Source organism: Muntiacus reevesi, chromosome 3, assembly GCF_963930625.1.
Source record: "Muntiacus reevesi chromosome 3, mMunRee1.1, whole genome shotgun sequence".
In the NCBI taxonomy this organism is placed as follows: domain Eukaryota; kingdom Metazoa; phylum Chordata; class Mammalia; order Artiodactyla; family Cervidae; genus Muntiacus; species Muntiacus reevesi.
Window position 1 is genome coordinate 227,879,658 of NC_089251.1, and position 14,206 is coordinate 227,893,863.

Sequence of the window (14,206 nt, forward strand, 5' to 3'; positions counted from 1 at the left end):
ATTACCAGTAAGAACAAGAGAGTGGGGAAACCAATGCTAATTTAAATGAAAAAATATGCTTATAATGGATTAGTAAAAAGATTTATATTTTAGAATTAGGTGATGGTACACACATGTGACTGTGAAGCAGAGTAAAGAAGTTAGGAGATCAAACAGCAGTTTACTCCAATTAATGAGATTGAAAAATTATATTTGATAACAAGATAGTTTTTGACAGAGAGCTTACATCTTTACTAATCCTGCAGCTGTCTAATATTCTTTTTTAACTTGTGTATTAATGTATAAACAATGTTTGGGAAACGTGTTTCCAGGTTGTAAGCATTTTCAGTAAAAACTGATAGTGTCTTTGTTATACCAAATTACATTTTCCTTTTTTTCATCTGTTTTTTTTCTCTCCCTAGGAAAATGACCGGACATTCCTTCCACATGGGCTATAGTATGGCAATTTTGAATGGCATTGTAGCTGCTCTTACTGTAGCTTGGTGCCTCATGTAAACCCACACTGAAGAAAAATACTGGACAAAACTTAGTCATGATTACTTTGTAATAACTGAAGAACATCACTGCCTACTCGGAAGACCAAGAAAGTTGCTGCTTATTATGTGGTTCAAATACATGTCATATCATCATCATTATGGAGGAATTTTTAAGCATCATTCTAGGGCTTCCCTGGTGGCTCAGAGGTTAAGCATCATTCTAGAGCCTAGGCATTGGGAATATTTAAGTATTAAGTTTCAAGTAGTTCTTAAAAGTGTAAGATGTATACCTCATCTTTTTACTTTTGTGTGTGTTGTCCTTATAAGTTGTAGAAAACATTTTAATGGAAATCAAACTCAGAAGCCTGGGTGCAGAACATCCTGTATCAAAGCCTGCCTTTACATGTATATACTACATTTTTGCTAAGAAATACTGTTAGTACTTTTGAGATAGAAATACTTCTTATTTATTCATTGTATTAGAAAAGCAAACAATGCCACCTACTTTGACATTTTATAGAAGCTACTTTTAAATCAGAATATTTAGTTTTCAATATATAATCAATAGAAGGTGCACTTATTTTTTTAACGGGGTATGATTCTTTGCGTTGTTTTTTTTTTTACATATTTTCCTACTATATATTGAATTTGTATCTTTTTAAATTGTTGCATCTAGGCAAATGTAAATGTTATTTTTTATCTGGTGCAAACCTAATACTTCCCATTTTTAATAAGTATTTTGTCTTTTAAGAAAAGCACATTGGCCTCACATTTAAAACTAAGTAAACTTATTTTTAACAAAAAAGTAACTGAAAAAAGTTTAATTATTTAAGGAATGATAATATTGAGGAGATTTAAAAGCTATTCCCTCTTAACATTTTCACAATGCCAAATATTTATCTTGGTGCATATATGATTACTTCAACAGAACTGATACTATCTTGTTTTTAATAAATATAGACTTGACATTTTTATTTTTAGGAATGCTTGAATTAGTTTGTTTCTAATCTCCAAAATTTGGTTACCAAAATAGAAAAAGTATTTTGATACAGTGTGTGTGCATGTATAATTTTTTATGTATAGTTTCCTTATTTTCCTATTTAAATGTTCTTTTGTAATTGTGTTGTTTTTGTTCTCATTCTAATTAAGCCTTAATTGTTCCAGTTCCTTTCCAAATAGGAAACTGCTTAGGAATAGTCACCTGAATTTTAGAAAGATGGACTGTTTAAGATACTGATTTCCCTGGCCACAGGAAAACCTGCCTTAGGGTAGCTTTGTGTAGCGAAAGTGCTTACTCAGGCCAGATGGGAAATGAATATCTACACTTGTTCATGTTACCTGCTGATTGTTGTTACTGAGTAAATGATTTAATAATGTTTCTAAAAGTCTTAACTTTTTTTTTTCCTTTTACCATTCAAAAACCTTTCACTGGAAATGCCAAATGCTGTTCTCTCTAATTTAAATTATCTAAAGTGTTTAGATTAATAGGGGAAGTGGGTGTTTTTGTAAGGCACACATATTACACACATATACTCACATCCCATGGCTTAATTATTCCACACACACACTCACATACACACATATCCCATGGCTTAATTATTCCTTGCAGAGTAAGGAATAGGTCGTCTTCCCCACCCCCGGAACCCTTCTCCTTCTCCCTTCCCCAGTAACCTTGGCTCTAAAGGGCTCTTCTATTGCAAAGGAATCAAAATCAGTTTTTCTTCCCTCTACCCCTAAGAACTCCCCAACACCCTCAAATTTGGATAACTTCTTCCAGATTTTTATGTCTTATGACTTAAGAAAAATCTAGTAGACCCTTTACATGTAAATCTCTGTAAGATACTATATCTATATAATATGAATACATATAAATATTCAGTATGTATCTCTTAAGCTACTTCTTCTGGAGCTCTGTTTCTTTTGGGCTGGACTCCTCTTTCTTGGGAAACTCCTCTCTGCAGTCTAACACAGGATGCAAACATAAACTGTCCTACTTCCTTAGCAGAGTGATTGACTGAGGATAGGTACCTAACCAAAGCTAGACCACTCCTAGTTTCTCATCTTCCCTGGCCACAGTGATTGCAATAGGAATAGAGACATGACTTAAATTAGGCCAGCCTCTTTACAGAATTTTTCAGGTTGAAATTAAGGTAAATTAAGCTGGGAAGATACCAACCCAGGAGATGCTGGCAACCAGGGTTTAGCCAAATTCAGTGGGACAGAATAAGGCTGACATGGATACTGCTAGTAACATTTCCTGTAGTCCCTGACGCCCAGTGGTGACCCTGCCATTCTTGAAATTGGGTTTATTCACAGTTTTGAGAGCTAGAAGTCCAAGAATAGGGTGCCAGCATTATTGGGTTCTAGTGAAGATAGCTGTCTTATTGTGTCCTCACTGGTGGGAGAGAGGCTAGCTGTCTTCCTTTAGAAAGATTCTGACCCCGTAATGAGGGCTCCACTCTCTCTACCTCCCTCCCTCCCAAAGGCCCACCTCCTAATACCATCCCGTTCGTTGAGTGTTAGTTTCAACCAAGTGAATTTGGTGGTATTCAGGGGGCACAAACGTGCAGTCCGTAAAATATCCAGTAGCAAAAGTAGATTTTTTGAAAAGGTAAGATAGACATCCAGTAATAAAACAGATCTTAAAAGAGATTTTCCATGTTGGTCTATTTTTCCATTTCTGCCTGTCTACTTGATTATATCAGGAACTTGTTGCAAGCAACAAGGAAAAGGAATTTAGTGGAAGGATATCCAGTGATTCTCAGAACTGGTAGGCAAGAATCAAAAAAGTACTGAAAGGTGAAGGAGGAGGAAGCAAAGGAACCGTTTGTTGGTAGGAACAGTATGATTAGGATAATAAATGAATCCTTGTCATTTGTTCTTGTTCCTTGCAAGATCAGCTCAAGGTTCAGAGTCTTTGGAGAGATGGCCAACTGACCAAGATTTGGTCATGTGCCTCCCTATTTAGCTTCTGTAATTTGGGATGAGCAGCCCCAAAAGATAAATATTCAGTACAGCTCATTCTTGACTGTTCAGTTTCCCCACACATACTATTCCTTTCATACTTGAATTTCTAAAAGTAAAGCATGCCTAACAGTGCAGCTATCATTTACTACATCTGAGGCCAGGACTTCAGAGTATGTTCATTCTTCTAGTTTGGACATCCTACAAAATATGCTCTTTTTAATCCACATGACAGGAAAGAGAAATTTCTTAAAATACATATTGTATATGACATCAAGAAGATAGGTAGAAGTTACTGTCTTAAGATCCTGGTCACAAGACCTCCCTTGCAGCATCCCAGGAGATGCTGGCAACCAGGGTTTAGCCAAATTCAGTGGGACAGAATAAGGCTGACATGGATACTGCTAGTGTCTGTCTACTAGCACAGAGCACAGAGTCTTAGCCACTGGACCACAAGGGAATTCTCTATAACGTGGCTGTTTGAAGTTTGAACTCTTCTGAACTAATTTCTTTTGAACTCTTTTGTTAGGTACTTAAATCTTTAAGGAGCACAGAGTCAGGAGCACAGAGTCTTAGCCACTGGACCACAAGGGAATTCCCTATAATGTGGCTGTTTGAAGTTTGAACTCTTCTGAACTAATTTCTTTTGAACTCTTTCGTTAGGTACTTAAATCTTTAAGAACAGCAGAGTTCAGAGTCAGGGGAACAAAGGGCAAAAATTTTGTGAGGATATCATTGGGTGTAATAGTGAGAGGCCTCTTGGTTCCTGGACCTATGTAATATAGGAATGGGAGAAACAGCATCAAAAGTCAATTGTTGGATAAAAATACGTACTACATCTGGAGAGACCCCAACTTTAGATCTTGTGTCTCAACTGGCTCCATAACTAAATCTTCAGTAGATTATTCCAATACTAGCTAATGGGAATTCCCTGGCAGTCCAGTGGTTAGGACTCAGACCCTTCACTTCTGGGGCCCAGGTTTGATCCCTGATCAGGGAACTAAGATCCTGCAAGCAAAAACAAAACCTAGCAGCTGATAAAAGAGATTAGCAAAATAAGAATTAAGTACATCATCTGACCTCTTCTGTGGACTGTTTTTTTTTTGGCTAGAGCAGTGTTGTATGAGAACCCATGATAATATATAAACTATTCAGTAAATCCATAAATAATGGTGCTGCCAGATGTATCACAGGTGAGGAAAGCAAATCTAAGACCGTAGTAGGTTTACCAGTGAGGACAAAACCACTGAGATGTTACCCCTAATGTAGTTAGTTAGCTACCAAGTAGCCGGGCTGACCACCCTGCCCCCCTTCCCTCCCCCAATGTGCGATACCATGAAGGGGCAATGGGGTTTAAGATGGGGTGGAAACATAACAGTAGCCAGGATCACCTCTGAAATCACACTTGTGTCTGTGGATTCCATCCTTGCCATCCCGCACTTTCTTTATTCTCCCATCAAACATGGCTTGACAGGAGGACACTAACACAGAATATGTTATCTTGTCTACTTGATTATTTAGAGCCTCTTTCACAGGGCTTTGGTATGCACATTAACGTATCTCAGACATTCTCATATTCTGGATCCGCTTCCCAGCCTTTTCTTAAGTTGGCACCAATTCTTTTCCAAGCCCCCAACAGTCCAGTCACACTGCTAGTTGCCTCTCCATGACTATGTATAATCCTTATTTCCCACCATGTCTCTTCAGGTTACGGAGAAAACACTGAACTGCTTGAAGTTCTGCTAGGAGGCTTTTCCTTCCCTGTTCTTCACTGCCTCCCAACAACAGGGGGTTTCATGCCCTCCACCACCTTGTTTTTGACTAGTTGGAACATAATATCTGAGCCACCTAGAAGTCAAGCTTGGATTTTTTTTTCTGAATCAATCAGTTGTCCATAAGGAACTCTCATGTCGCCATGGTTTTGAGTTAAATGAAAAGAGGCAACATGATAGGAGAACCCATATGGGGAATGAGATCATGCAACACTCAGGCTTTTAGGACTAGTTCTGCTGAATGATGGAATTCCAAAGATGTGCCTAACTCAGTAGTTCTCAAGTGAGGATTAATTTTGCCTCACAGTGGCAAACATTAGCAATTTAGCTTAAATATTTAGCAGTGTTTAGAGACATTCTTTATGCTTGTAAGTGGGGGATGTCACTGGCAATCAGTTGAGAGAGGCCAGGGATGCTGCTCAACACCTGTAAGACTCAGGACAATTCCCCACTAGAAAGAATAATCACCTCAAATATCAGTAGTGCCAAGGTTGAGAAACCCTGATATATATATATATACATGACTAAGTGAATTAGATGATGTCCTGTTCAGAATGGACAGCTGGGATAACAGGGTTATTTGGAGTCCCAAGATCAGGTGTTCATTCTTCAAAAGGCCAAGCAGAAAGAGCCTATATCTCGAAATTATTATCCTAAGACTACTTATTGCTGACTGCCCTGTGGACCTCTGCTTGGCAAGGTTTGTCACAGACACAAATCATTAACTACTATGACTTTGTACATTATTGAGATTCCCCACATGATGCTACTTCTGGTCAAAGAATTCATAAAAAATAAAATCTACCCACAAAACATTTTCTTGCCATCTCCATATGCGATCTGTTTTTGTGCTCAAGGGAGAATGCTTCCACAAAGTTTGCATACAACAATGCTATTGTTGAACTGGAAGCTAAGACTGCATTTGGCCATTCCAAATTCCTTAAGCACTGGGTACACAAGCACAATGGATGTTAGGGCACTGACTGGAGTGATTGCTAATATGCCAAGAGATGACTGAGTTGCTGCTACACAGTAGGAGCCAGGAGGAGTATGGACAAAAACCCAAAGGCCCAAAACCCAAATAGAGTTGCTTCCTTGTTAGACTCTCATATTGCTAGTAGAATATTACAACAGTCTTACGCAGGCAGAGCCTCAGGTCCCTCATCAGACATGAGGTTTTCGTCACCCCACTGGATTGAAAACCTACACCCGGTAAGAGTTCTGGATGAAAGTCACAGGAACATTAAATAGATATTAGACAATCTAATAACCAGCTAGGTATTGTTTTGGTCCTCACAACTAGTTTAAAAAGACAAATAGCTAGAGCCTCTATCCATATTTCTTTTGGAATGGCATGCATGTAGTCTAACTTCCTTTTTATTTTTTTAATTTCTCACACTGTTGTTGGAAGGATTTTGACATCGGCTCTAACTACAATGTAGTGCATTGTTTGCAGAATATATTGTGATGGGATTAATTGTGGAATTGGAAAAGAAAGGAATTCCCTGCAACTCTGACCATAGGACTAAAATATAGTAACCTATGAGAACTTTATTATTATTTTTTTTTATTTTCCATCTCTCTCTTTTTTTTTTTTTAATTTTATTTTATTAGTTGGAGGCCAATTACTTCACAACATTTCAGTGGGTTTTGTCATACATTGACACGAATCGGCCATAGAGTTACACGTATTCCCCATCCCGATCCCCCCTCCCACCTCCCTCTCCACCCGACTCCTCTGGGTCCTCCCAGTGCCCCAGGCCCGAGCACTCGTCTCATGCATCTCACCTGGGCTAGTGATCTGTTTTACCATAGATAATATACATGTTGGAGAACTTTAATTGTCCTCCTATGAGGAAGGATCAGTGCATTCTCAATTGAATGAGTAATGGTTGTACATTATGTTAGACGAGATAATTTTTTGAAGTATAATCATGGAAAATAATGAGTATGTGTATATTGGGCAGGAGAAGGAGTAGACTTCAGTGGGTATTTTGTCATTTATTGACTGCTAAATCCCAAAATCCATGTTTATTTAGGGAGAATTCCTTGTTATGTGAGTGTCTGTTAGAAGGCAAACCTCCACACTGCATTAGAAAAGGCTAAGAGAATAGATATTTTCTTTCTCACAGATTGATTGCTAATATGTAACCTTGGTGCCACCAATTTTACTGCTCCTGCCTGAGCTTTGAGTTGTGAAAGGATGGCATTGATAACTAACAGAAGACTTAGGATTCATTCGCAGTTGTGCCAGTCTATGGCATTGGCAATAGTTTCTAGCTGCATTTTGCTCTGATCAGGCCAGTAATAGAATCCTGATCAGGCTGTTTTGATGCATAACTTTTGCTGTCTTTGCTACCAAGCTTTCCTTGGTGTCTGGCATTTTATGATCCTGGTTGTCTGACCTTTCTTCAATTTTGTGAGCTACTCCTTAACCTTATAATAAAATTGTTTTGTTCCTAGCCAGCAAAAATTAGATTCTGATGTTTAAAATCAAGAACTAAGGATTCATATATCAACTTCCACCACTGCTTGTCCACAAAGCTCCTTGAAAAAACTTTGTTCCACCACGATTTCAGCCACCTAGACTTATTTATTTTACTAATTTAAAAAATTATTGTATGCTATCCCAACCTTATTATTTTATAATCACTTGTCTTCCTAAAGAATCTTGTAGATTCTTTTAAAATGCAAACAGTACTTAGGCTGACGCTGACACACAGCAGGTGCTCAGTAATTGTATATAACATGTTTTAAACACTTTATCTATGCATAGAGTTACAAAGTGGTAAAGGAAATTTGTTTTTTAATTTTGGAAGAAATAACTTCAGGTCTTATAGATAAATTGACAATAAGAAAACATTACAAGCACATAAGTAAGTGTTCTTTATACTAGTACAAATATCTTTTTATACAATGCTGAATTTTTTTTTCAAAAATGCAAAGAAAGTTAATAGGAATGTATAAGTGTGATATTTGAAATAAAACATATCTTTGGATTTCCTTTAGGTCTAACCATTTACAGTTGACGTTGAACTGAGCAGACAAGTGGTATAATTAAAGGGCAATCAGAATGCAATTTATTTGTATTTTCATAAGTTCATGTATCGGAACCAAACTCCACAGAGTACAGAACTACATAACTACAAGTCACTTCTTGCAGTAAGAAGTTTCCAGCAACATAAGATGGTTAGTCAAACATCAGTGCTTAGAATGATAGTATTTTTACTTATAATCTGAAAAAGTTGTGTACAACAAAACATCCAAATGTACAATGACACTAAACTCCCCTCAGTACTGGAATTTGGAAAAACTACAAGAATATCCCAGAAAGATGTACAAGTGGGCAGAAAAATGACAGATGTTTAATGGTGGACACCGTGGTAGCATGGGAGGAAAATCCAAATGTTTTTATAAAGCACCACTTGGAAAGGTGTTAGAAACAAACTGAAATACTTGCTTTGGACTATAGGAGCCTCTGCTGCTCAAGAAAAAAGCATTGCAAATCTGTGCTTGAAAAGATGGACCAAAATCATAAGTTTAAGAGTAGCTTAAAGAGGGGGACGTGAGGGGAGTAATCATTAGTGGCTTATTAAATCATAAAGGAAATGAATACAAGTAAAATGAGCATGGGCAAATAACCAAGCTGCTGCTGCTGCTGCTAAGTCACTTTAGTCGTGTCCGACTCTGTGTGACCCCATAGGCAGCAGCCCACCAGGCTCTTCTGTCCCTGGGGTTCTCCAGGCAAGAATACTGGAGTGGGTTGCCATTCCCTTCTTCAATGCATGCAAGCACGCTAAGTCGCTTCAGTCATGTCCAAATCTGTGCGACCCTATGGACAGCAGCCCACCAGGCTCTTCTGTCCACGGGATTCTCTAGGCAAGAATACTGGAGTGGGTTGCCATTTCCTTCTCCATAAAATAACCAATAAATAGATATAAAAATAATATTAGGGCTTGTAAGTGGTAATGTCAGAAGAAAAATATTCAGAGCGTTGCGAAGTTATGACAGTTTTTACCTATAGATATAGTATGGCCTAAAAATCTAGATAGCTTTGATAAGGGCTTCCCAGGTGGCACAGTGGTAAAGAATCCACCGGCCAGTACAGGAGACAAAAGAGACATGGATTCAATCCCTGGGTTGGGAAGATCCCCTGGGGTAGGAAATGGCAACCCACTCCAGTGTTCTTGCCTGGAGAATTCCACAGACAGAGCCTGTTTGGGCGACAGTCCATGGAGTCTGAGTTGCACACAACAGGGCCACTGAGCATACAGCTTTGATAAAGGCTTATAAATCCATAAAAGAAGAAAGCTGCAGTCTTTAAAGGAGGAATGTTTCAGAGAGATAATCTGGTGGGAGAAAAGAGGTTCTGGGAAGTAAGAGCTGTTTTGTGTTGCCTCTGTGAGAGAGCATTACACTGAATGAAAATCACTGCTTTACCCTAACAGCTTTTTATTTCCAACAAAACTCAATAAAACACAGTCTCCTTGCTGCCTCTTTCAGCAACATACTCTTGGCCTCTCCCGCTATTCCCAGAAATCAGCACTGTTTTATAGCTGCTTACTTGAAACTAACTGCTGAGATGGGCCCATCCTGGACTCCATGAAACTCATATTTGCCTTCTCTTTAGAGAAGAATGCAAGACCAGCCAGTCAGTGGCTTTGAGTCAGCTCCAGAATGGACCTGGATATGCAGTTTAGTGTGATGTGTCAGGAAAGATAGGAATTCCTAACAGCAATTCAAAGTTAAAATCCTGACTCCCTCCAGATTTTTGTAGATGTTGGCTCTGCTGCTGAAAGTTCAGCCTTTTTTTTTTTTAAGTACCATTTTAAAATCAGCATAATTTGTGTGTCAAAAGATAGGACTTCTTATGTCTGTATTTTAGCTAGATACTGAGAAAGTAATTACTCCAAGTTCTAGGTAAGTTATAATCATTTATAATTTTTAGTGCTGTACAAATCTGCCCAAAGTGAAAGCCAGTATGCTGGATCTAAAAGTATAACGAGAGTATAATTTTCTATTTTGCCTTAAATACAACTGGTGCTTACACTGTTGGATGTTACAAGTTTCTATTAATATAAAAAATAGATTGCTTGACATTCTGTATCAGTTTTTATATAAAATTGTACTTTCAGGTTGTACAAATTTCCATTTGTATTCAAGTTTGGATTATACTTTTAAATATCATATAAACATCCAATAAGAAATATCCTGTAAAATTGATAGATAAATTGTTTTAAAGGAAATACTAGAATGAATCTCAGAAAATGTTTCTTAAAAACATATCTTGATAAACACATTTTTATACTAACCTAATAGCATGTAGAAATATACAATTAAAATGAATCAGAAGTGTATTTTGTAAATCAAAATCATTAATGATTCCTATTTCCTTGTTTCCCAGTTAGAATTAAATTTTTACTTTGTAGAAATTTTTCAGAAACATAATCAGTGATTTTTTAAAAAGCTTATTTTAGTAACAAATGCATAAAAGGAAAATTAAGCAATTTTTCATAGAAAAAAATCTTAGATATATATGTTTTAAGTTTTAGTAACTTACTGCTACCCATAACAGGCAAGTACTCCCAACCCAACAATAAAAATCTTAAACAATTGGAAATGTCTTGGTATTGAAAAAAATAAATCTTAAGGATATAGGTAAATAGAATATGAACTCCCATGAAATGTGAATAGAAAAACAAAAGAGCAAATTTTTAAAGTATATGATAGCAAAGTTCTTATTATAATTCTGATTACTCATATATAAAGGATTTTTTTTCTGATAATACAAGAAGAAAAATGTGTAGTAAATGGCTGATGTTGATACCATAAAGCTAGAGGGGTATAGGAGTGCTAAAGGCATCCTCCTTCCTGACTGATTATCTTAAAGACTTGGTAGGAACAATTCAATGAGTGACTAATGAAACTTTCAGTTCAGCAGTATGCAATAAGAGCTTTTATCTCCTAATTTCACTTCTAGGGCTTTCTCCTAAATAATATAAAACACAGAAAAATCTCTACACATGAAAGATATCCTTCAAAGCAAATAACATGTTATAGTGGGAAATAATGGAAGCAAACTAAAAGACCGGTAACATATGGTACAGAAACATAATGGAATGTTATGCAGCATTTAAAAATAGTTATCAAGAAGAATGAGATAAGAAATGTTATAATCTGAAATTAAAAAGCAGGATACAAGGGACTTCCCTGGCAGTCCAGTGGTTAAAACTCCGCACTTTCAATTCAGGGAGCACGGATTCAATCCCTAAAAATGAGCAGGATACCGACGTGTATAAAGCTGAATTTCAACTATGTGAAATACTGCACAGAAAGAAGACATGGAGATTCACTGGAATAATGACAGATTTTCTTAGAGCAGCTAAATTATAGTTGGTGTTAATTTTCTTCTTTAAGGATTTCTATGTGTTCTTTTTCAAAAATTTATGTAATTTTTGGCTATGCTGAGTGTGGCTGCCAGGAGGCTTTCTCTAGTCGTGGTATGTGGGCTTCTCACTGCGGTGGCTTCTCTTGTTGCAGAGCACAAGCTCTGGGTGTGCATGGATGGACCTCAATAGTTGAGGTGCACGGGCTTAGTTGACCTGTGGCATGTGAAATCTTCCTGGACCAGGGATCAAACTGGTGTCCCCTGCATCGCAAGGTGATTCTTAACAACTGAACTACCAGGAAAGCCCTTCCACATGTTCCAAGTTCCTTATAAGTATGTATCATTTTGTAATTATAAAAATATTAGAATTTTAAAACTAGGAATACCCATTAACTACATATAGTTCTTGTGAGGATTACATAAGCTCCTAGGAATGAAATTCTCTAGCATATATAATACTGAATATTTCCTTTAAAGCACAACTAAGAGAAGTGGTGGCTTCACCACCTAGCAATCAGAGTTGCTTCCATTATTGCCAAAAAATAGTAACAAAAATTCCTGCATGCTGCATAGAATCAAATCCTGTCACTCCACACATTTTCAGAGATATTGAGAATTGTTTTAATAGTTAAAAGCAGAAAACAACCTAAATGATCACAATGGAGGATTGATTGTGAAGTACATTTTGTTTGGTTTGGTTAATTATATTTATCCCATAAAAAGAATGAGGTAGATAGTTGGAAGCCTTGAAAACCAAGATGTCCATGATATAGTTTTAAATGAAAGCTAAGTTGCAGAACAGAATTACAGTATAATCGTGGCTTCATCAAAGACAAAATGAAACCAGGGAAAAAACTTTACATTTTATAGGTCTGATAAAATATTCTTAAGAGACTAAAGAGATCATATAGTTGAGTACCTGATCTACAAGTCAGAAAAATGCCTCTAGCTTATGTATCCAACTATTAAGATTTCAACTTTAAAATCAGCATAATCTGGATATTTTAGTGTTGCAAGACATCAGCAAATTAACAAGATTAAGGTATCTGACAAGACTTTTGGGTGTAAGTAAAAGAGATGTACTTGTGCTACTCTATTATATGGACGCTATGGAATCTCAGACATAGGCTGAAGTACAAAGGTCTTGGCACATTCTCCCTGGTAAGAGTGTTTTCATATGCCTGAGATCTTTGGCCTGCTGTACCAGTTTGATGAGAGAAATTTATCCTAACAATGCGATGATTTATGGTGAATGCCTGTTTTTGTTCTGGGATGGAAGAGGTTGAAATGTGAGTAGCCGAGGTCAGTCACACAAGCACTACATGCATACATGACTGAATCCCAATGAAAATCTAGCACACCAAGGCTCAAGTGAGCTTCCCTGGTTGATAGTACTTCACCTGTGTTGTTGGAAAAATTTAGTGTGTCCCTAAATGATTCCAGGCTTCCCTTGTGGCTCAGCTGGTAAAAAATTCACCTACAATGCAGGAGACCTGGGTTCGATCCCTGGGTTGGGAAGATCCCCTGGAAAAGGGAACGGCTAACCCACTCCAGTATTCTGGCCTGAAGAATTCCGTGGACCATATAGTCCATGGGGTCGCAAAGATTTGGACACGACTAAGCAACACATCTCACACGCTAGCAAAGTAATGCTCAAAATTCTCCAAGCCAGGCTTCAGCAATACGTGAATCGTGAACTTCCAGATGTTCAAGCTGGTTTTAGAAAAGGCAGAGGAACCAGAGATCAAATTGCCAACATCCGCTGGATCATCGAAAAAGCAAGAGAGTTCCAGAAAAACATCTCTTTCTGCTTTATTGACTAGGCCAAAGCCTTTGACTGTGTGGGTCACAATAAACTGTGGAAAATTCTGAAAAAGATGGGAATACCAGACCACCTGACCTGCCTCTTGAGAAACCTATATGCAGGTCAGGAAGCAACAGTTAGAACTGGACCTGGAACAACAGACTTGTTCCAAATAGGAAAAGGAGTACGTCAAGGCTGTATATTGTCACCCTGCTTATTTAACTTATATGCAGAGTACATCATGAGAAACGCTTGTCTGGAAGAAGCACAAGTTGGAATCAAGATTGCCGGGAGAAATATCGATAACCTCAGATATGCAGATGACACCTCGCTTATGACAGAGAGTGAAGAGGAACTAAAAAGCCTCTTGATGAAAGTGAAAGAGGAGAGTGAAAAAGTTGGCTTAAAGCTCAACATTCAGAAAACTTAAGATCATGGCATCTGGTCCCATTACCTCATGGCAAATAGATAGGGAAATAGTGGAAGCAGTGGCAGACTTTATTTTTTGGGCTCCAAAATCACTGCAGATGGTGATTGCAACCATGAAATTAAAAGACGCTTACTCCTTGGAAGGAAAGTTATGACCAATCTAGATAGCATATTAAAAAGCAGAGACATTACTTTGCCAACAAAGGTCCGTCTAGTCAAGGCTATGGTTTTTCCAGTGGTCATGTATGGATGTGAGAGTTGGACTGTGAAGAAAGCTGAGCACTGAAGAATTGATGCTTTTGAACTGTGGTGTTGGAAAAGACTCTTGAGAGTCCCTTGGACTGCAAGGAGATCCAGCCAGTCCATCCTAAAG

At 37.7% G+C, this 14,206-nt stretch overlaps 1 protein-coding gene across 1 annotated transcript in view; it reads left to right on the plus strand.

Moving 5' to 3' along the window:
- The window catches only part of ARL6IP6 (ADP ribosylation factor like GTPase 6 interacting protein 6), a 34,587-nt gene extending 32,726 nt beyond the window's left edge, over positions 1-1,861 (plus strand). The window contains exon 4 of the mRNA XM_065931558.1: positions 402-1,861. Within this exon, the coding sequence (XP_065787630.1) occupies positions 402-495 (94 nt within the window). The 3' untranslated portion in view covers positions 496-1,861. The remainder of the gene's footprint in view (positions 1-401) is intronic.
- The last annotated feature ends 12,345 nt before the right edge of the window (positions 1,862-14,206 follow it).